General features: G+C 39.7%; 1 protein-coding gene across 3 annotated transcripts in view; it reads right to left on the bottom strand.

The window, feature by feature from the left end:
• Window positions 1-99: 99 nt before the first annotated feature.
• CSDE1 (cold shock domain containing E1) overlaps window positions 100-22,116 on the bottom strand; it is a 27,502-nt gene continuing 5,485 nt past the window's right edge. The window contains exons 1-20 of one of the 3 annotated variants that reach the window (XM_035346837.1): window positions 20,958-20,981; window positions 18,340-18,738; window positions 14,332-14,530; window positions 13,580-13,689; window positions 13,122-13,214; window positions 12,496-12,593; window positions 12,256-12,337; window positions 11,782-11,910; window positions 11,492-11,617; window positions 10,248-10,460; window positions 7,826-7,966; window positions 7,572-7,730; window positions 6,852-6,959; window positions 5,823-5,998; window positions 5,370-5,482; window positions 4,702-4,821; window positions 4,262-4,440; window positions 3,031-3,194; window positions 1,875-2,007; window positions 100-1,411 (exon numbers count right to left, since the gene is read on the bottom strand). In XM_035346837.1, the coding sequence (XP_035202728.1) occupies window positions 1,364-1,411; window positions 1,875-2,007; window positions 3,031-3,194; window positions 4,262-4,440; window positions 4,702-4,821; window positions 5,370-5,482; window positions 5,823-5,998; window positions 6,852-6,959; window positions 7,572-7,730; window positions 7,826-7,966; window positions 10,248-10,460; window positions 11,492-11,617; window positions 11,782-11,910; window positions 12,256-12,337; window positions 12,496-12,593; window positions 13,122-13,214; window positions 13,580-13,689; window positions 14,332-14,530 (2,391 nt within the window). In that variant the 5' untranslated portion in view covers window positions 18,340-18,738; window positions 20,958-20,981 and the 3' untranslated portion in view covers window positions 100-1,363. Of the gene's footprint in view, window positions 1,412-1,874; window positions 2,008-3,030; window positions 3,195-4,261; window positions 4,441-4,701; window positions 4,822-5,369; window positions 5,483-5,822; window positions 5,999-6,851; window positions 6,960-7,571; window positions 7,731-7,825; window positions 7,967-10,247; window positions 10,461-11,491; window positions 11,618-11,781; window positions 11,911-12,255; window positions 12,338-12,495; window positions 12,594-13,121; window positions 13,215-13,579; window positions 13,690-14,331; window positions 14,531-18,339; window positions 18,739-20,957; window positions 20,982-22,116 lie in introns of those variants that run through there. The other 2 variants (XM_035346836.1, XM_035346838.1) reach the window with 2 other exon arrangements.

Genomic DNA, 22,116 nt, shown 5'->3' on the forward strand with positions numbered 1-22,116 from the left:
GAGCGGCCGCTGCGCCCCGCCACGTGACCCCGCGACGCTGGCGGCCATCCCGGAGGGCGCGGCCCGCGCCGGGACAGACAGGGGCGAGGCGGGAGGGGCTTGTCTCAAAATCAGTAAAACTTTATTCTATTTCCATTCTTTGCCATTAACAGAAAAAAATTGGAGAAAGCAATGTTTGTTTTACAAAGATAATGCATCTCCCAGAGAAGAAAACCCTAAATTGAGAATAGAGGTAACATGAAAAAAAAAAACAACAAAAAAACAAACAAACAAACAAACAAAAAAAAACAACACAGTACTGCCCTCTATTCAAAGAAAGTAACTCCTGATCTTTTTGGTAAAGTAATACTTAGACCAATCATTCAGTTTTCTTGCTTGATAAAGTGTGACTGGGGAAACGGGAAGGGGTGGGGGGGCGGGGGAAGCACACAGACATCAACTATTTCACCTTGATGAAAGTCTCAGTACAGCTATGGAAAGCCTAAGTATTTATTCTTTTACAGTACACTGGGTGCCGGCTGCAAAGAAGAAAAAAAAGGTATTCACTTCAGGCACAACTTCTTTCTTTGTAAAGTTAAATCAGTAAAAGAAACTGGGTTTAGAAGCTGCAGTGTTCTAAGCAGCAGCAAATTTGTGCATTGTTTTAAATATATTTAAATTACCACACTGATGGCACACCTCAGCCTTATGAAATTCTGCACTGCATGTGTTTCAGAACACTACAAAAATAAGTCTATCCCAGAAAGAGACTTTCACTGAGCTCTAACACAACTTTGCTGTCTAAAGAACTCAAATTAAATGAAATATGAAAACACGGTAACATCTGGCCATCAACTTAAGTTATCTGAATGCTCATACAGATTTTCTATAAAGTTGAACTTATTCCACCCTCATATGGTCCTCAGAATTTGAGCAGAGCGAGCAGAAGTGAGCCTTCCACTTCCACTTGGAAGGAAAGATACAATGCAATCAAGTACTAAGGCATAGTAAAATATCTTGGCCAAAATAACAAAGAAAGCATAGATAGTTGTAGTGCAGAATTCCATAAGGTCTACCAGAGTAGAGCTGTCTATAATGTTTACTCACATAGGCAATGTAGATTTGCAGTTACCAGTTGCGTTAAATGCACCATTCAAAACAAGCTTCTAAAATGTGATACTATAAGGCGCCACCTTAAGTTCTCCAGAATGCAACTGTGCATAATTTTAAAATGGTTTCATAAATTTATTTTAAACATAACATGAGAAGGTGTTAAAACTGGTGTAATAGCTTCTTAAAATTTGGAAGGGATGAATAGGGAGATATTCAGTACCCTTCACCAGCCCCCACCACTCAGTCGTACTTCAGGTATTGGCTTTGTTGATCAGTCTATAACACCAGCTTGACGGATCTTTCTCTCTGCACCAAATCCCTGCAAGAAAAAAAGAAAAGCTTTTTAAGGTCCAGCACCATGATTTAAGGCAAACTTGTTTTGTTCCAACCATGTAAAGCATTAGAACATTTCTAATTCACCACATTTGTCTTCAGAAACAGAGACAATAACAAAACAAGGTTGTGTGGGTTACTCTTTACAAATTAAAACCAGAACCCTCCTAAGTCCTAGATTCCAGACACTTTTTTCTTTCTGTAAATCAAGTGTTGACAAGACTTCACGTGCTCTTCTGAAACCACAGCATACATGAAAGTACAACAGAGAGTAGTGTCCCCAACTTCTTACCAAAATAGGCTAATCTCACACAGCAGGAGACTCATTGTGATGGAATTAAAGTGGACACCACATTTCAAACAGTTTAGACTTCCAGTAGCAGAGAATGTTATCCAAGTTAAAACATAAACTGAAGTTATTCTGCAAGCCAGCTTTATATTTCACTTACCTTTGAATTATCCGGTCCCCTGGGCTGACGAAGAACTGTTAGACGAGGAGCATTGGCATCATCCAGATTAATGCTCTTTAAACGATTAACAAGTCTATCAGGTCGTGGAGCAGCAACAGCCTTAGCGCCTTCACTGTAACAAAGGCAACCACACAGAGTACTGATAAATTCCCAGAAGTGGTGTGAACTACTGAATTTCCATAGTAGTTCAAAGTAGTTTCCACTTTCCATATTAAGTCATTAGCATAATCTGTCCTGTTTGAAAGCAGACCTTCTGGATGACATCGCAGATGTCTGCCTCAAAACCATTACTTCAACACCACTAGACTGCAACAGCAGTAGATCAAAACAGTATTCTCATTCTCAAAAGGGTTATTTCTCCGGTAAGGGTTATGTAGTTACTATTAATGCAATTAATGCACGCGTGACAGTATTCCCTACTCCCTACTTTTCCGTTGCCTTTAACTACACCAATAAAAGGCTTGTGAGTTGCCAGCTCATAGTAGCAGGATATAGTTTTCTGAAGACAATGAGAACAGACTTTGGAAAGAAAAATTAAATATTATCACTTCCATGGCAACAGGAAGATTTCTCAAGCTTAAGCAAAATATACATTTAAATTAAGATGGTACAATTTAGTTGTTCAAGAGCAAAAAAAAAAAAAAAAAAAAAAAATCAAACACCTATCTCCCCCCAAAATAATCCCCCTATCTCCTAGTCAAAAAAGACTAGCAACACTTTTTTTTGTTTCTCATTTAGAAGTGAAAGACACCTGCTCCTTAGGGAACAGGTGGAAGTGCTATGCATAAAGCATAAATTGCCATAGTCCAGGAAATTCATAAAGAATTCGATCTGTTTTCTTATAATTCATTCATTTCTGCATAGAAGACTGTGTCCAAGTCCTTGCTGCGGGGGAGCTTCTTAAGAGAGTAATAGCAGAACAAGCTATCTACAATTAAGTAAAGCTGAATTCTGATGCTGCAAAGTACTGCATGCCTTACAAGTGCTGGTATTCTCAGATGAGAGGCTCCCACTGAAGCCAGCTGCAATTCAGAGCTCCAGTTCTAGGAACAGCTAGCCCAATTTAGAAGTAGCGTGCACTCTACTACTGATGCAGGCAGTCTGCTAGATTAAAACAGTAATTTTAAATCCTCACCAGACACGCCACACGTTACAGGCACTGCATTTCCCTGTGCGCTGGTTCAGGATTACAGAGAACTCCACTTCATCCCCAGCCTGTAGTTCCACACCATCCTGAACTTCTTTGACATGGAAGAAGAGCTTTTTGCTGTCACCCACTTCATAGTTAATGAAACCAAACTGAAAACCAACACATCATACGGTTATTTCTTTCCCCTTGATCCAAACAGAAGCAACAACACACATTATTGCAATTTAAGAACTTACAGGAAAAAAAAGGAAAAAAACAGGACTCTGAAGAGCCCAATGGAAGTGGAAATGCAACTTCTATATTGAACAGAACTCTGTACTTCTGGAAGTCAAGCCACTCCTCTGGCATTTCTAAAGGCACATTTAAACCCCAAAGCCTATAAGCAAGTTCTGAAAAATGACCAAGTCCTGGCATTTGTATTAAACTGAGAGAAAAAAAATAAAATAAAAAAAAAAATGCTGCATATTCTTTTCTAAGACACCACCTTCAAAACTACATAGTAGAAGCCATTTTTTTAATACCAGTGACAGACAAAAAAAAAGTTTGTTTTTTTTGGGTGGTCCTGTACAGAGCCAAGAATCGGACTTGATGATCCTTGTAGGTGCCTTCCATCTCACAATATTCTATGATAAAGCAATATCCAGCAAAACCCATCTGGCCTCTCCATAAGTAACTGGAGTTTAATGCTGTGGAATAGCTATAGAAATGGACAGCATTCACAACACTTAATTCTCTAACTATTCTGAGATGCAAGTAACTAGGACAAAGGTCAAAGTTCACATTTCAGAGTAGATCACAATCATCAACTGCTTAATGCTGTGAAAAAGCTTCTAGTAGCAGATTAGGCATAAAAAAAAAAAAAAACACTTTTTAATGCCTTGTTCAGCAGAAACTAGTCAGATCAGTTTCTAGGACATCTCAAGGAACAGGACAGAGTAGCTCCTCAGAATCAACCACAGTAGGAACTGCTGCTCACTAGCACTGAAGGATTAGCACCAAATGAAGTACTAGTTAACCATTATTAAAGCCGTGTTAGACACTGCACAAATCAGTAACTGCGTTTTATAAGCCTAGGTCCCTAGAACACTAGAACACAGTATAAAGCAATCCATTTGTGCACAACGTACTTCCTGCGTTCAAATGCTGAAGCAGGTTTTCATCTGCTGTATGCCAACTCAAACACATGCATCTTGCCTTCAGAGCAGTGTTCGCTCACCTGATCTTTCACACATTCCACTGTGGCTCTGCGGAATGGTGTGATGTTGACAGCCATTGTCTGCCCATTTTGGCCAAGCACACACAGCTGGAACTTAACTGTCTCTCCCTTTTGCAGACAGTCACCTTTGTTTGCCATTCCAACAATTCCAAATGGATAGAACTCCCCTTTCATCTCACCTTGATGAAGAAAACATACATGACGTAATTAAGAGTCATTTTGCCTACCTGAGGACATTTAGAACTTATTTCTAGTATTAGAAATAGTACTTTTACTGTAATTTTAGTAGTGTGAATATAATCCTCAACAATCTATACGTAATTTATTAAATTCCTACATTTCATGTGCATCTGTGAAGAAAATACTTATAATTTACCTTAGCTAAAGGACTATGTTTACTATACTAAAAGCAAGCCTCAGGTAAAAGCAGTAAGTCTTACCATCTTCCATGACTTCAATCATGCCCTGGTATTCAGTTTGTGTGGGATCTACGCTCCGCAAAGGACGAATTACTTTACCAGAGTAAACAGTTGGATCAGCTTCTTCAGTGATACCATTCACTGAAAAGACAGTGCAAGAATCAGGATATTCTAGACATACTTCCTTTTAAAAATAAAAAGTGACTGATTCATACTGACCACAAGCCTATAGTTTGCACTGGAACAAGCCTACAACAGTGCACGATTGCCCAGTAAAACCGTAACACCGTAACAGCTCTAATTCAGCAATACGGAGCGATAGCTTTTCTAATCAAGTCCACGCTGACAGTTCAAGAGCAGAAATTGAAGGATATCAGCTTCTCATGAAGCTAGAGACCACAGAATCTGAAAAAGCACGCTGAAGGATTTTACTTCTCCTGCCATTGCATTCCCAGCTCCCTTTAATCAGTCAATATTGATTAAGCATGCATTTTGCACCCCAAAATCCTTAATACCCACACCTGCATTTTTATTTTTATTTTTATTTTTTTTTTGTGAGCAACAGCACAACTAGAATTACTAATTTGGCTAATTTTGCCACCAGGTTTCTCCACATAGAATTGCAAACTTTAACTATCAGCACCTCTTAAGGGCCTTTTTAAGGCAAACATTGCCAGGTAGAGTCTTACCTGCATGTGTTTTGTTCACCTTTTCCGCACTAACTTTGTTTCCTTTGCCTTTTGACAAACTGTATTCAACTGTGTCTCCAAGTTCCAGGCTATCAATATCACCACAGTACTCACTGCAGGAATAGAATTATATGCCATTTTCCTTTAGTTACATGACAACAGTGGTGCTCATCCAACATTTACATAGGTTGATTAGAATCCATTTAATTGACTCAGCATCTCACATTTTCAAGAAATACTCATTCAAGAAAGCGAAACTTTTCAAATACACTATTCAGTAACTGTATTTCTTGGCCTTGTATTCAGAAGCCTAGATCAAAGAACATCGACTAACAGAAAAGCCTGAACCAGTCCAGCAGAGATAATCAATGGAACTTGAGAAATCTAAGCATATAACCATGTGAGGTCCAAAAGGGTTAAACAGTCATTTGTACAAAAAGGATTGTCATTCACCTGTAGTGGAAGAAGATCTCCTTATCATGATTAGCTGTTTCAATAAATCCAAAGTTATCTTTCAGGGCTGCCACATATCCCAAAAGCCTCTTGGAACTGTAATTGCGTCCAAGCATTCTGACAGAAACAGCTGTTTGCAGACCAGTTCTCTTCACTTCACAAACGCTGAACTCAACCTGTTCAAGAGGTGCATATCAATACTACAGACAAAAGTCATCAACAACAAAAGCCATAAAAACATCCTACAACCCAAACAACTAATTTCAAGGCTGTGTAGCTGGAATCAACATATAGGTTCTGCAGGAAAGCCATCTTCTAGCCACTATTCTTCCAGAAACATCTGTCAGTCACTGACAGTTATTACATTCAAGAGAATGGCAGAGTCACAGCGTAACACCTTGAAAAGTGAGCCAGCCTCTACTACTCTGCTTCTTTTGCCTACTAAGTATAAAGTTTCCTACCTTTATATGGTTTGCCTCTTTGCACCACACATCACCAGTGGCCCACAGTGAGCACGTACGTAGTTTGGTTCACTCCTTTTATAATTTTAAAAGCAGTAATCATTGCCTTTCTGCAATGCTCCTGCATGGCTCCTGAACATTAAGTTTTCAGGCTGATCTTCCAGATCTATCAGCTTTTTCCCCAGCCACTACTTCCCTGGTCATTTTGCTGCTAAGGAAACGTTGTGCTTTTTCAACATCCATCTCATGCTAACCTCCTCTTGATTATTCACAAGTGGAGTCAGGGTCTTTAAAAGCAAGGCTAAGAATTCTTTACTTATAAAATGTGTAATTTACATAGCAAGATGGTGTTTTTGTATATGTGTCACCCGATTTTAGAATATACTTTCTTAGCCATAGAAAGGTTAAGCCACTCAAACCTAGGCCAGAATAAAAGAAACAGGTGACTCTTTGGGTGCCTTGTCCTTCATTTAAGGAAGACAACAAATTCAGTAACAAGGCAAAGAGAAGCTCTCATCTTGAAGTCCACAAAAAAAGTATTCCCCAAAGGTATACTTAGTTATATTGCCTTATCTCCAATCTGTGGATTAGCAGATCCTTCCACATCCTTGGCCTGGTAAGGAATGGTCAGTTTTACTCCACAGTCATCATAAACAATTATTCCATCCTCAGCTTCCTAAAGACAAGACATCAGGTTTCAGCAATTAGTGTCTTATTTGTTATCAAACAAGCTTACTACGTATAATTTAAGCACTGCTCAGTTGAGCCACATTTCTATTGCGGCAACTGGTGAGGATTACAGAACAATGAACTCTGAATAAGATCAAAAAACACAGGCTTTAAATGACATAATCCTGTCTATTAAGAGCCAGAATTTACTTTTTTTTTTTTTTTTTTTCCTCTAAAGATACTATTCCTATGAAGTATTTATGGAAAGTTTAATTATTCTGTCATAGTTTAAAGCAGCGGAACAAAAACAAGAGGCACTTCTCCGGTCTTATAACCTTAATTTCAACCAATTCTAGCATGTTCTGCAGTATCAGGTAGAGAAGGGCTCTTCTCATCAAGTACTTGTAAATTACCCTCAACCACAGCATCATTAACTATGCTTTTAGTATCTTATTTCACAGGAATTGGTTTTCATCGAGTGCTGTCATTAGCAATTCAATGCATTCCGTATTTATGTAGGATAACCAGAGCTCCAGAATGCTCAGTTACAGATTTAAAAGAAGCAGCCTCAGTCTGCAAAGCCAGAAACACAGCACAGCTGCTGCTTCTTGCATACTACCTTCTCTTTGCCTTTATTTGGGCTAGTGGCTTTTGCTGGAGTGGCTTCTTTGTCTATAGTGCCCACAAAACGGTGATCTGATTGGGTGTGGAAAGAAACCGTGCCCTTTGGAAGTTTTTTAATCCTAATAGCATGATTTCTTTGGGCAGACAGCATATCCTGAAAAACAAGATAAATAAGACATCTTATCTTAGACAGTCTGCATGTTAATACTTTTGTGAAATTTTAGTTTTCAAAGAAATTGTACCACTCACAGGAACCACAGTAAACTCTACTTCATCAGAAATATGGAGTTGGTTTCCATCCATAATTTCACTGAAGTGAAAGAACATACGAGCATCCCTGTCAACGCATTTAATGAAGCCAAAGCCATCTCTCATCGCTGCAATCACACCCTGAAAATAACCAAAGGGACAGTTAGTTTTACTACAAGTACATAGCATTTGCCTGTAAGAAAACTGTAGATTACATAATAATCTGAATGTAAAGCTCCAAGCGTAAAAAAAACACTTCTTTGTATATGCACTCCTCCGCGAACTGTAGTGCTAATGGTTACAGCCAACCTGAAATTCAAGCAAAACCCACTTACCTAGATTCCTCAGCTCACTCTCTTATTCATATAAAGTAGAAAGTGAAGCAGAAAAGAAGAGTAAGCCAATAGCAAGGACTACAGTCAAAGAACCTGATATTACTGCTACCCATGCACAGGTTAGTTTTTTCCAGCACTTTTTACAGGAATGAGATATTCTTTAATACTGACCTGCACATCCATATTAGTCACTGTCACCCATCAAGAGCTGCTCTGCACATGACAGAACTTAGTTCTTTAGGATCCTTCTGCCTGAATCTCAGGCAGAGGTTGTACAAAGAACATAAAGACCAACATTCAGAAGCTGAACACAGTATCTCCCCCGATTCTTATGACTTTTCACTGCCTGTACCAGAGAATCCTCAAGTTCTTCCAGTTTTCCTAAGGAACATGAATTACCTACTTAGACTCAGACCATGAAAGTTTTAATTGTTCAAGACTTGGTTACTGATGTGTCTGCTATAACCAGCTAGCAATCCACTCCAAGAAGGCCAATGAGGCCTGTTAGTTTAACATCAGTGCCAGGGAAGCTCATGGAGCAGATTATCTGGGGTGTCATCATGCGGCAGTTGCAGGGCAAGCAGGCGATCAGGCCTAGTCAGCATGGGTTTACGAAGGGCAGGTCCTGCTTGACGAACCTGATCTCCTTCTATGACAAAGTGACGCGCTGGGTGGATGAGGGAAAGGCTGTGGTCTACCCTGACTTCAGTAAAGCATTTGACACTGTCCCCCACAGCATTCTCCTCAGGAAACTGGCTGCTCATGGCTTGGACTGGTGTACACTTCGTTGGGTTAAGAGCTGGCTGGATGGCCGGGCTCAGAGAGTTGTGGTGAATGGAGTCAAATCCAGTTGGAGGCCCGTCACTAGTGGCTCGGTACTGGGACCAGTCCTCTTTAACATCTTCATCGATGATCTGGACGAGGGGATCGAGTGCACCCTCAGCAAGGTTGCAGACGACACCAAGTTAGGTGCGTGTGTCGATCTGCTCGAGGGAAGGAAGGCTCTGCAGGAGGATCTGGATAGGCTGGACCAATGGGCCAAGGCCAACGGTATGAAGTTCAACAAGGCCAAGTGCCAGGTCCTGCACCTGGGGCACAACAACGCCAAGCAGCGCTACAGGCTGGGAGATGAGTGGTTAGAAAGCTGCCTGTCGGAGAAGGACCTGGGAGTAGTGGTTGACAGTCGGCTGAATATGAGCCAGCAGTGTGCTCAGGCGGCCAAGAAGGCCAGCAGCATCCTGGCTTGCATTAGAAACAGCGTGGCCAGCAGGTCCAGGGAAGTGATTGTCCCCCTGTACTCGGCTCTGGTGAGGCCGCACCTCGAGTGCTGTGTTCCGTTTTGGGCCCCTCGCTACAAGAAGGACATGGAGGTGCTCGAGCGAGTCCAGAGAAGGGCTACGAAGCTGGTGAAGGGTCTGGAGAACAAGTCTTACGAGGAGCAGCTGAGGGAGCTGGGACTGTTTAGCCTGGAGAAGAGGAGGCTCAGGGGCGACCTTATTGCACTCTACAGGTACCTGAAAGGAGGCTGTAGCCAGGTGGCGGTTGGTCTATTCTCCCACATGCCTGGTGACAGGACGAGGGGGAATGGGCTAAAGTTGCGCCAGGGGAGGTTTAGGCTGGATATTAGGAAGAACTTCTTTACTGAACGGGTTGTTAGTCACTGGAATAGGCTGCCCAGGGAAGTGGTTGAGTCACCATCCCTGGAGGTCTTTAAAAGACGTTTAGATGTAGAGCTTAGGGATATGGTTTAGTGGAAGATTTGTTAGCGTTAGGTCAGAGGTTGGACTCGGTGATCTTGGAGGTCTCTTCCAACCTAGACTATTCTGTGATTCTGTAATCTTCACTTTTCTTATAAAATTTCATTTACTGAGTAGTTAACTTTTTATTTTTGTAAAGGAGAAGTGTACAGCATTAATTCTGGATTTTCTACTATTTAAGCACAGTCTTGGAAGAGTACATCTGAGGATGTGACTTCAGAAAAGGCGATGAATACAGTGATTTTCACATTACGTTACTGAGACAACTACCCCAGTTTTCACCTTCATTTCTTCCCCTCAAGAAATAAAGACTTAAAAATAGATACTTGCCATTTCCCTAGTTTCATTAGTAAACTGGAAAGTATTTGGGAGAACCTCTATATTGGTGGCTCGTTCCAGTTTGTCACGTCTGTCTGTTGAAATATTGAATCGAACGTGGTCACTTTCCAGCAAAGTCACCTTGGATTTTGTATCTTTGTCTCCAAATGGAAGTTCTTTAGGAATCACAAAGTCAACTTTGATGCGGCCAGGTAATGGATCATTCTAGTGGACAGAAAAATGCAACACAAAAGTTTAGTTCATCTACAAAGCTCAGCATTCAAAACTTTATATAAGCACTTGGGAAAACACTTAATCAGCACAGTTTCATTTCTACATTTGAGGTTGGAAAGCACCACGTCTCAATGACTGCTCCAAAGATTACAGTGGCATTACTAGAATTTTAGTTTCTCTCTTACCTATGAAATCAGCAGTTCCACAGACTTCAGCTTTCCTGCAAACAGAGTAGTTTGCAGAAACACTAATACTAACAGATGTATTGGACAACACCAAATGCCTGCTTGATTCTATCCCACAAGGCTTCACTTATAACGTTTCTAATTTGCAATTTTACTGTGCACACCAAAATACAAGTTTGTTTTTTGAAGTACTAAACATGTATTGCCAAATAAATTGAGAATCAATTTTAAGAATTAAGTTTGTAACCATAATTACCACACTTCCAAGAGGCTTTCCTGTTAAGTGTTCAGGAACTCCTGCTCCGCACACACATGCACAAAAAAAAAAAAAAAAAATCCAAACAAACCCAAAACAACAATGCAGACTGGCCTAAACACTTAAGAGAAGTGGTTTCATGTACACCCTTCCCTAAAAGCCAAACATTAAAGGTCAAGTCATCTTTGTCAAAAAAACAACAACAAAAACAAATCATTAACTGTTCACAGGAATCCATAAGCCATATTTTCTTCCCTTTTCACTACGCTTTTGCCTTTAAGATACACCCTTAGGGAAAAAAAAAAAAAAAAAAGTCCCCATTTTTCAGTTGGAAGTATTTGAAAGATTAAAAGACAACACACACTGCACACAAGGTACACTGTCATATATTACCCTAATCCCTGGTCCTTACAAACTTTAGAAAGATGTCTTACTGTGACTGCTGTCAGTGTTTTTTACAAGTTAAGCAGTCTTCTACTCTGACATGATGCTTACATAGTAGACTGTTACAGAAAAAAAGGGGAGCTTTCTCTGATTGAAAACCAATACATTATTTCACAAACTTAAATGCTGAAATGCACCTGATTTTTGCTGGGTACTTTTGGAATTACTTTGGTTACAGTTCCTTCAAAGTGTTCAATGCTGATATCTTCAAAAATAACAGTTCCTTGAGGCAGCAGTCTTACATCTGTTGCAACTTCTTTACCCTAAAAGCACAAAGTTAGTTAAATATTGAAGTGGTACAGCAACAGATTATTTTCCTATGAACTTCCTCCCCTCCCCCTTCTTTTTACAAGCGAATTTGAGAAAACAGAGATGTCCAATTGCACCCTAGGATCTCATCTTCAGTTTTTACTGGATTTCGTCTTACATTTCTGTCTTTGATTGTAAACTCCACATCATCACCAGGCTGTAAGGCTTCTAGGTCACCTTTAAATTCACTATAGTGAAAGAATATCTCCTTCACGACATCACCCCTCTCAATAAATCCAAAGGCTTCCTAAGAACAGAACAAAGTTTTTAAATAAATTGCAAAATCTCTTATCAATACAACATTTTACAAGTTCTAGAAAACACAATAAAAGATTATGCCATCCCAGTACAGCAATCTTATTAGCACATACAGCTTAGACTACCACAATAAATATATTAAGGGAAACAAACAGGAGTTCCTTTGTTTTCAAGGAGGTTATAAGTATCAAAGATATTTAAACCATTTCACCCAGTTGACCTTCACACCTCCAAACTCTTAATAGCTCTTAATGTATTGAATTTACTTAGACTACCACTTTTCAGAAAAGCATTTAATCTTCAAGTAATATTTTGAAGCTAAAGCATCACTTACTTTCATGGCACAGACTACTCCTTGACAGCGGGCTTGTTTCTTTTTTAATAGCATAATGTTACGAGCACTTACAGCACCAGTACTAGAGGAAAGAAGTAGACATAATAAACGTGAAACACTTAAACTGGAGAAAAAATAAGATTTTATTTCATAATGTCATTTCAGCTCTTAGAACAGGCATGAAGTACTGCCTGACTACTAAAAGAGAAGTATGAGATCAGAATTGTAATACCAACTTACTGTTTATTTGTATCAATTACAAAGTTTATTTTATCTCCTGTTTCCAACTGAATATTTCCTTCAACATCCTCCGGGGTGTAAGTCAGGTAAAACACTTCCTGTAAATTAACATTGACTAATATTACTCTACTTGCAAAATAGTCAATTCAAAGAATGATTAACATTTTTTTAGTGACAGTAACTGCTATTAAAGAAATTTAGTGAGAAAATTGAAAATTATCAAACGCTGCATGCAAACACATACTTTTTTCCAGTGTTGTTTTGAGAAGTCCGTAACAAGCAACTTAAATTGAAAGATATGTACATGTCTATCTTTAAATGTCAATTTCTAAACTTTCAAAGTTCAAACTAAGAATACATGAACGTTACATAATCAAGCTTTGTTCAGTTTAAAACTGAAAAACTAGTAAACTATTTGGTTCTATATTAAATTCTCCACAGATACAGGTGGGCAAGCAAGCTGTACAATTAATGTATCTGCTTGTAGCAATTACCGAAGTATGTTTTTTTTTCCCTTCTAAGGACTACAGTTCTTAGGACTATCAATTGTCTCAATTTTATCAGATTTTTGCTCATAGACCAGTGACGGATCAGTCAATAGTTCAAATAAAATACATAAGCTTTACCCCATTACGTTCGTAGCATACACTCCCTGTTGGACTCTGACCCGGGGCAGCTGGAGATTTACTCTCTAAATTGTGAGGAACAGCACACACAACCTACCAGTCAAAAAAAAATAAAAAAATCCATTGCTAGTCATTTCAGGAGCAACATTGTTGAAAACAGAATGAATCTCAGTACCCTCTATTATACATGCAAGGATGCACTTCTAGTTTTAACTCAACAGGGTATGCCCTGCTGTAACGTTTCAAGCTTATAAAACACCTGTTGACTTGAAGAACTGTTTGGAGCAAAGCAACAGGTCATACCAAACCTCTGAATTTCTACCAGAGTAACAAAAACAGATTTCAGTATAACTGAATACTGTATGCGGTTAATGTGCATACTAAGTGAATCTGTCATTCCTGAAGTAAAGGATGGAAACTGTGTGAATTGAAAACAGACATTTATCACAGGCACTAACTTGTCCGTTTATTCGCTCTTCAGGTAATATTTCTGGTTTGATCTTCACCAATTTAACAGCAATTGGTTTTCCAGTTCGGCGATCAGAAGACACCTCAAATTCAACATCATCTACAAAACAAACACAGTAATAGCATCATAGACTTTTTTTTTTAACCCCTAATGGTTACATCTGATAATTCACTACCTGTACCTCGACACAACAAAATAAAACTCAGGTACTTTTGTTATGTAGAAGGATATGATGTTTGCAGTTACTTCTCTGCTTATTCACCCCTTTTGCTAAAGAACTACTCCACTGTAAAGGCTTGCCAGCAATACTTCCTCCCCCCTTCCCTCCTGCTCACTGTATAGCAGACCTCACACTGAAGGAGTTCAGACTACCTAACATTGTTATTAAACAGTTTATAACCTTAATTGCCACATAAATTAGTGGCAATCTCCCTATTCTGCAAAACAATCAACAATCTTAAAACAAATTATTACAAAAAAAAGAAGAAGCGAGGCACAGCCTTACACAGTCTAAGCACTTGTTTCTTAGTCATGCAACTTTGACTTAACACTGCACCTTTTTCTAGAACAGCCACATTTGTATTAATAGTAAAGATCCTTCACCAGGAGTGTGAGATTAATTCAATCATATTTTTAGCCCATCAAGAGCAACAGAACACATCTGTTAATGCCACAAGATAAAAAGGTTTTCTACCATAAGTAAAGACTGGTCTTCGCTTGGTCAAAAGGCTGCCTAATTACCTCCTACTTTGAGCTCCTGTAAGTTGCCATTATATTGTGAACAGTGGAAGAACAGTCTAGCTTGCCGTTCTGAACACTGAATGAATCCATAAGAGGTCAGCAGTTTTTCTATAACCCCAGTCTCACGCAGTGCTGCCGAAGTACCATTGGGGTACCCGTTGTGTCCATTGTTGTGGAGAAGGTTTGGATCAAAGCTCATCTGTACAAAAGAAAACAAAGCAGGAAAAAATAAAAAATAAAAAATAAAAAAATATGCTACTTAAGTCTCTCCATACTAATATAACAGAATAAGAAACACAACAGCTTGTGGAATTTACTGTAACAGGCAAACTATGAACATTTTTAAAATACACTAAGAATTCCAAAACTGTCAAGCTCTTGTAAAACAATAATTCTTAAATTCAGACAGGCAACATAAAATAGCCAGAAATAAAACACTGAAATAAAGCCTGCTTAGACCAAAACAAGCTTATGACTTTCCTAAGTACAACTCAGAGAAAGCACTCCTACATTCACCATTTCACATCAGACAGCCTGAAAATGCCTAAAACATCTGTTCTTCCAAATAGAACATGTAATTAAGAAAACACAAGTTATGAAACAATAGTACGAGATTCATTATCCATGTATAGTCTGTCCCTGCTTTGTCTGTTGAGTCTTTTATACTAAAAAAAAAATGGTTTTAAGTGTTTAAAGATTTTGTACAGTTATGAAATACCAAGAATTAAACCTCAAGCTAACATTTCTGTGGTACAGTAATGTCAAGTGCAGGAAAGACTGAAAAAACTTGAAAACATCATTAAACTGAAAAAGTAAAAGCCTTAATGAATGGTTAAATTAACTTACATCCATGAAAACTTGTCTTCTTTTCAAGGCACAGGATCAACCTTGAAATATTCAGAATTTTTTACTAACTTGCTGAATTTTGTTGTGCTGAAGAGGTGTCATTTTTAAAGCAAACCTATTCCCATTTACAGGTTAGCAATTACATCAGTTGAAATGTATCACCTCAAATACTGTAATTCCAGAAACACCACTTGGAAAAAAACACACAGGCAACAGTCAACGTGCATTTTTAAATTGGAGGGTATTGGAGGGTTTTACAGAATCAGACTATATCTGCTCTCTGCTGCACTGAACAGAAGAGATTCAAAACTACTCTACTACATGTTTGCTGGAGATGGGTAACTCCTGAGCAACCTGTAAAATGGTCACGCTTCTTACGGTAATGTAAGTATCTAGTTACTCAGCGTATTAAAAAGATATAGCTATAGCACGGCTTAAAAGTTGTCTGCTATCAGTTTAAACGTGATCAAAAAGCACCGAAAAACACTTGCTGTGAACTTACTGGGCAGATTTTTTTTTTAATAAGCAAGACTAATATTAAAGTAATTAACTAAGAACAACTACAAGAGATAAGAATGAACAGAGTTATGACCCTCAAAAGAAAAATGAAAATTTTTCTTTTCAGTCCTCATGCCACTGTACACAGCATCTTCTCAGCAGAAGTCAGCTTTCAACCACGGTTCCCACATGGTTCTAAAAAAAACGCTGGTAATAGCTAATGGTAAAACTGTTAAGAATAACCCATGCTGTTTTATTTTTCCTGGAACATTTCCACCTTCATCCTATTGTTTACATATTATTTAAAGTTCCACTTGAAAAAGATGTTATACCAAAACCTAAGAGGTATTTTCACTCATTTTGTTTTGCACAAGTGTCATTCTGATGTGAAAATGTCTACAAAAGCTTCCAAAAGAAAAAGAGATACTTCATAACTGTCAAAACCTCAAGAGAATGAGGACATTGCATTTCAACATGGAACCATAGCACCAGTGCAAGGAAACATTACAACCTTGCAGTTTACAAATATCAAACAGAATTTGTACCTGCTACATGAACAGCTGCTTCGCAAGCAAATTAGTGATGAATTTTATTGCCACAGCATTCATACTGTTTTGGAGTTAAGTAATGTACTGTGTTACATAAAGTATTGTAGAACAAGACAAAAAATGCAGTACTGTCTGTTAAGAGTGGTGTGGTAACTTACAGTGTAACAGACAAGCAGTAACCCAATCAAGTTTAATCAGTACTGCATTCCTATTCTACAGTTATGAATGAGAAGTCAAGGTTTGTGGGGTATCCTGAAACTGTGATAACTGGCATAAATACTATTACATGGTCAATTAGGTGTAAAATACTAACAGATCTGAAAATACATTGAATCAAAGACACGTCCCCAGTAGAGAACCATTAGAAACTCCAGTCTACCTTCTTCCCCAAAGGCCTCTTGCCAACAAGAGATGAGGGTAGCCATCCTGTTGTCTAGCTCAGTCTTGAAAACCTCCAGTGACCTAGGTTCCACCACCTTTCTGGGTGACCTTGTGTCAATGTTATTATTTGCTCCCAGCAAAGAAGTATTTCCCTTATGTCCAGACTAAACTGTTTAATGGACAAAGACCACAGGAATTGCACCTTTTTCATGCAGTAGATTATGTTTAGAGGACACATTTTCTCAGAATACCTAATTAAAAAAAGCACTATACCGATCTGCTAAGAGCTGCACATTACTCCCTGCCAGCATCACATATGAACTCTCATCTGTTGAATAAGGCAACCCCTAGGACATTTATTCCATAGAAAGGAAAATGCCCCTGTGGAAGACAACAGCTGATGTGTTTCACCTTAAGCCACCCTAAAGTTTTAAATATTTTTCAAAATTAAATTAGTACCGCAAGATGGCTGTGGGAAGGGAACATGATGTATTATTAAACCTTTTCACAGAAGAATGGGTTGATGGTCTTGCCTATTATGAAAGCTCAAATCAGTGTGACGAATGCTTTTTGTTAGTCATGGATAAAATGGTCTTTTCACATCTCCAGTACAGGCTGAGTACACAAACACACATACATCCCCTGCTACAATGGCAAAGACATTAAGTAATGGGTTACGACTAAAGGTATATCAGTTACAGAAAACAACAGAAATCTACCTAAAAAACAAGTTCAGTGTAGCATAGCTTACTGTTAGAACAATACTATCTATTATCTCTTGCTCAAAGATCATCATTGCACGATGCCATCTGAACACCCTGGGTTTAAAGGAGAATTTATCATTTTAGCACAAAGCAACGTAGTGGGTCTTTGATCAACTAAAGTCTGACAACTTCAGTTCAAGGAGAGAGATAATCTTCAGGGTGGCAGTAAGATTTGCTGTAGAGGGAAAGGCATGGCATAACATGTCAGCAGTCTTTCCAGATGCTCGTCATATTGCCACATATTCAATGCTGTAACAGAGCACAAAACAGCAACAAAAACACCTACATGCGCCAATTCTGATAAGTGAATAAAAACATAAAATCCGATGGAATTATTGTCATAAAACTGTTCTCTGAGAAACATCTACCAGGAGTCATAGAATTCTCTGAGAAACATCTACCAGGAGTCACAGAATTGTTAAGAAACTTCTAGGAATAGCCTACAAGATATTAACGTACAAACAAGACTTGCTCAGACTTGAAATATAACAGTTATATACTGGACCACAACTAGCTCTCTGTGTTGTTCACTCCCAACAGCTCACTCCCACTTTTAACACAGCTAATCAGTCAATTAACAAGAGTAAGAACTATGAATATAGTTCAGCAATGCAAGTACTTAGAGGAAGAAAAAACAACCGTGCAGTAAGGTGGAAAGGAAGCTAAACAGAGATTACACAAACTGAGGAAACTAGTAGCTTTGGGAATAATAATAATAAAAAAAAAGCTTGAAAACACAACACTTTTACTAGAATAGAGAAATATTAATAACCAGATCTCTAAGGTTATAAAACAGCTACTGTTAAATAGAACCATAACACAAGTAATATGAATTCATCATACTACAACCAAACCAACCTAGTGACAGAACTGCTAAAAAAAAAACACACAAAAAAAATAGCCTTCTGCTAATAACCTGTTTCCAATTAAGTTTGAAAGAATGTAACTCCTTAAATAGCACATGCACCAACCTCGCAGTGATATTCAAATATTGCACTTTCAGTAGTACTAGCCGATTCTTCTGTTTCAGCACGAAGTTTCAAAGGATGAAGACTGCTATTATTTGACAGAGAGAGAGAGCACACAAGAGAAAGTGATCTATCGAGCTAATAAAGAATACAAGTGCTGCTGCCCTGGGCAGTTTCAATACAGCACTGGAGAAAACAAAGACTACTAGCAGCGTTGGGACGTGCTCTTTTGAAGCTGTTGAGTAGGCACAAACTTCTGGTTTCAGATCAAGCCTTGTATCTTCAGTGTAAGTTTCCTCTTCTTTGGTCTTGAGTTGTTGTTACGATGTGGTATATTCTTTTCCTGATCTGAACTTGAAGTAGCAGTTTCAGGTGGTAAATTCTGTTCTGTTCCACTTCATACTGGAAATAGAAAAGACACACACTAAGAATACCTCAAACAGAAACTATACAGTCCTAGCTGTTCCTATGAATAGGCACATGTCCTCTACCTTAATGCTACAGGTTTGATCCACCCTAGGAAAAGCTGTCTTACAGATGTATTTGGCATTCCCATTTTCAGTTTTGGTTTCCTAAGAAACTCTATCCCAAGCCAGTGATACGCTATTTCTAATTTTAAACTCTTCAGATGCAGTTACACATTCCAAGAAAGGTCCCAGCAACATTTTTTTTATGAATATCAGCATAATTTAATACACGATGTAGTCCTAATATTGCTATCAATAACCTTATATGGGTGCAGCCCCATAATTAATCAACAAGAACTTGCACACACTTTCAAAATAGTCACATGTTACAAAGAGGAGATGAACTAGGATTTCCTGATGATCTTTGTTCTGAAAGGTAAGTCAAGAACCAGCAAAACCCTTAAACCACCTTCAGCTTTGTATGAAAATAAACAAGCTTCTGAATTATTCCTACAGATGCTATATGCCTATTCGACACAGACCATACAAGCTGGCACAGCTTGTAAAATAACCACAGAGTCGTTCTCCGGCCTTCTTAAAACCCTGTTTACAAAGTGTTGATGAAATATAGAAAATTTGTATAGATAACATAACACAGAAGCCTCTCCCCAACAGCAACTAGATTAACCCTTCTCTCCTAGCATTCTGCAGTACCACTTTGTGTTTTCACAGGAAAGCAGCTTAGACAAGACTGCCACCTACCACATAAAACTGAAAGCCTATGAAGACAACTACTTTTAAAATAATATTAAAAAAATCAAGCTTTGATTTGAGTTTGTTACTTACTTAGTAAATAAATAAAACAACAGGGGGAGTGGAGATTTTTGCACATAATTCCTGTTAAGAAGCAACACAGCTGTGAATCGATGGATAAACTAGGATGTTACAAATTAATCTAAAAGCATGAATCCCCTGAGCATATAATTCTTCACAAGCTCCGCAATGAATGAACAAAAACATGGACAAAGCCTATTTCCCCACTGTAGTGAGAAACTCATTTTTTCATTTTACAAGAAGCTTTGAATTTCCTTTTGCAAACTGTGAAGCTGGAACCATCCACTTAAAAACAAAAAACATGAATTTAAATGAACGGAAAGACATTTTAACACCACAGTGAATGCTGACTGAAGTCAGCCACTCCAGATAAACACTCTGAACCTTCAAAAGCATACAAAGGATGTATGCGAATTCATCAGCTGGTTTTCACAGAAGTTTATATTCCAGCGACCTCCCCTCCATATAAAACATACTCTTTTAGCCATCACTCAGAACAACTTTGGTCTGTATTAAGCTTTCTTGTCATACCTTTACTTATACACAAGAGACTAAAGATGAAACTGAACTAGGGCAGAAATCTAACTCCAAGTACAAAGAAGTATCTGGCATAAAAGGTTTGCAGTGAAGGACTGAACTATATTAAAAAAAAAATGAAATAAGAAGACATACAGCTAGTGCAAAAATAACAATCACTAGACTTTTCACACTCCTCTTTACAAGATTCAAGCAACATTTATCATAATCTTTCACAATAAAACAAACATCCCCCAAGTTCAACAGAAACGAAGCAGGCACACACCACACCATGGGAACTGCAGAGAAACATATAATCTTATTATTAAAACACTTCTTTCGCACTTAGACTAATATTATTAGAGCTCTACTAGAGCTACCAATTAGATCAAATTACATTTCACACTTTTGGGGCATGGAATGTATTATGTTTTTATAGAACAATCAGAACACCACCTGTCTGCCCAAAGATGACTAAAACAGATTTTGCCAGGTAATGGAATAAAGATCAAAATTTTCCCTTAAGAGCAGGTTTGACTCAGTAACAAATTTGCTTACTACATTTAAGCCATTAAAAACAATGGCAGAAGGATGAACCAAGCTTAAGTCAAGTAAAAATTGGAAAATAGGTGTGTGCATCTGCTCGAGTTCTTTACTTTTTAATTCAGCTACTATAAATGCTCCTCCAAATGGTAAACACCCTGAGCAACTGTCCAGCCCCTATGTCACACCAGACTCCACATTTCTGTATTTACAGATGAACAGATTAGTGCAAAGGCAAGAGACAGAGCTGTATTAGTCCTGTTCTTAGAGTCTTTCTGATTTAGATTTTGCTAGTTGACAGTCACACAGAGTTGTTCATACATTGAAATCTATATAGCCTAGCAGTAGAGTGCAAAATTAGACACTGCTTTGATTCTCATTTTCTTCACAAAAACAGGTATGTATCTGTGAGAACGTATATTTCACAGAACTAACACAAGGGCTTCTATAAATAACCACCTCTTATATATGATTACATTTAACAGAGATAAAACTTTGCATTATTATTAATTCACAGCTTAGCTGCTGGATGACACTGGGAGATAACGCTATTGCAGATCTTCTGAGGTGATTATCAGATAAAAGTACCGAGTACGATCTCTCGAACACCCCAACCAAAATACGACAGCAGCGATAGCAGCTACCGAATATTTACTAGATCACTGAAGACCTCTACGTTAAGAAAAAAAAAAAATACAGAAAAAAAAATCCAATACCATTTTAATGCTTTTAGTATCGTCAATGCAAAGAAAAAAAAGTAGCAAAACAGAGATCGGCTTTCTTTAACGGCTGCAGAGCTCGGGGAAGGGCCCTGCGCTCGCTTTTAACCCAGCCGAGAGCGGAACCAAGCTCGCCCCACACCGACGGCCTCGGGGCGCCGCCAGCCCCAGGAGGCGCGCACCAAGATGGTGGCCGCGCCGCCGGAGCCGCGAGCTCCGTCGAGGGGCGGCGCCAGGAGCCCCTGCCAGCGGCGCGCCGAGCGGAGACCGCCGCGTGCAGGCAGCGGGCAGCACATCGCTGCGGCAGCGCGGGGGGGAGCGAGGGGCCGCGCCGGGGCAGAGCGCCGCGGAGGGAGGGGCCGGGGCCGCCCTCCCCGCACACAAAGGGGGGCGATGGCGGCCGCTCCCCGCACACAAAGGGACGGGGCCCGGCTCTGCGGTGGGCGGGGCCGCGCGCGGGGCACGCCGGGAGCAGAGGGCCACCGCCCCCCCTCGTCCTCCCCGCGGCCGCCCCCCCCAGGAGGCGCAGCGCCGAGGCCTCGCCCGGGGCTTGCCGGGGCCCGTAGTCTCCCCCCCGCGGCGCCCCGGCCGAGCCGGCGCCTCTCGCCCCGCGGCCGCCCCCCCCCAGGAGGCGCAGCGCCGAGGCCTCGCCCGGGGCTTGCCGGGGCCCGTAGTCTCCCCCCCGCGGCGCCCCGGCCGAGCCGGCGCCTCTCGCCCCGCGGCCGCCCCCCCCCAGGAGGCGCAGCGCCGAGGCCTCGCCC

Source organism: Oxyura jamaicensis, chromosome 26 (assembly GCF_011077185.1).
Source record: "Oxyura jamaicensis isolate SHBP4307 breed ruddy duck chromosome 26, BPBGC_Ojam_1.0, whole genome shotgun sequence".
Taxonomy (NCBI): Eukaryota; Metazoa; Chordata; class Aves; order Anseriformes; family Anatidae; genus Oxyura; species Oxyura jamaicensis.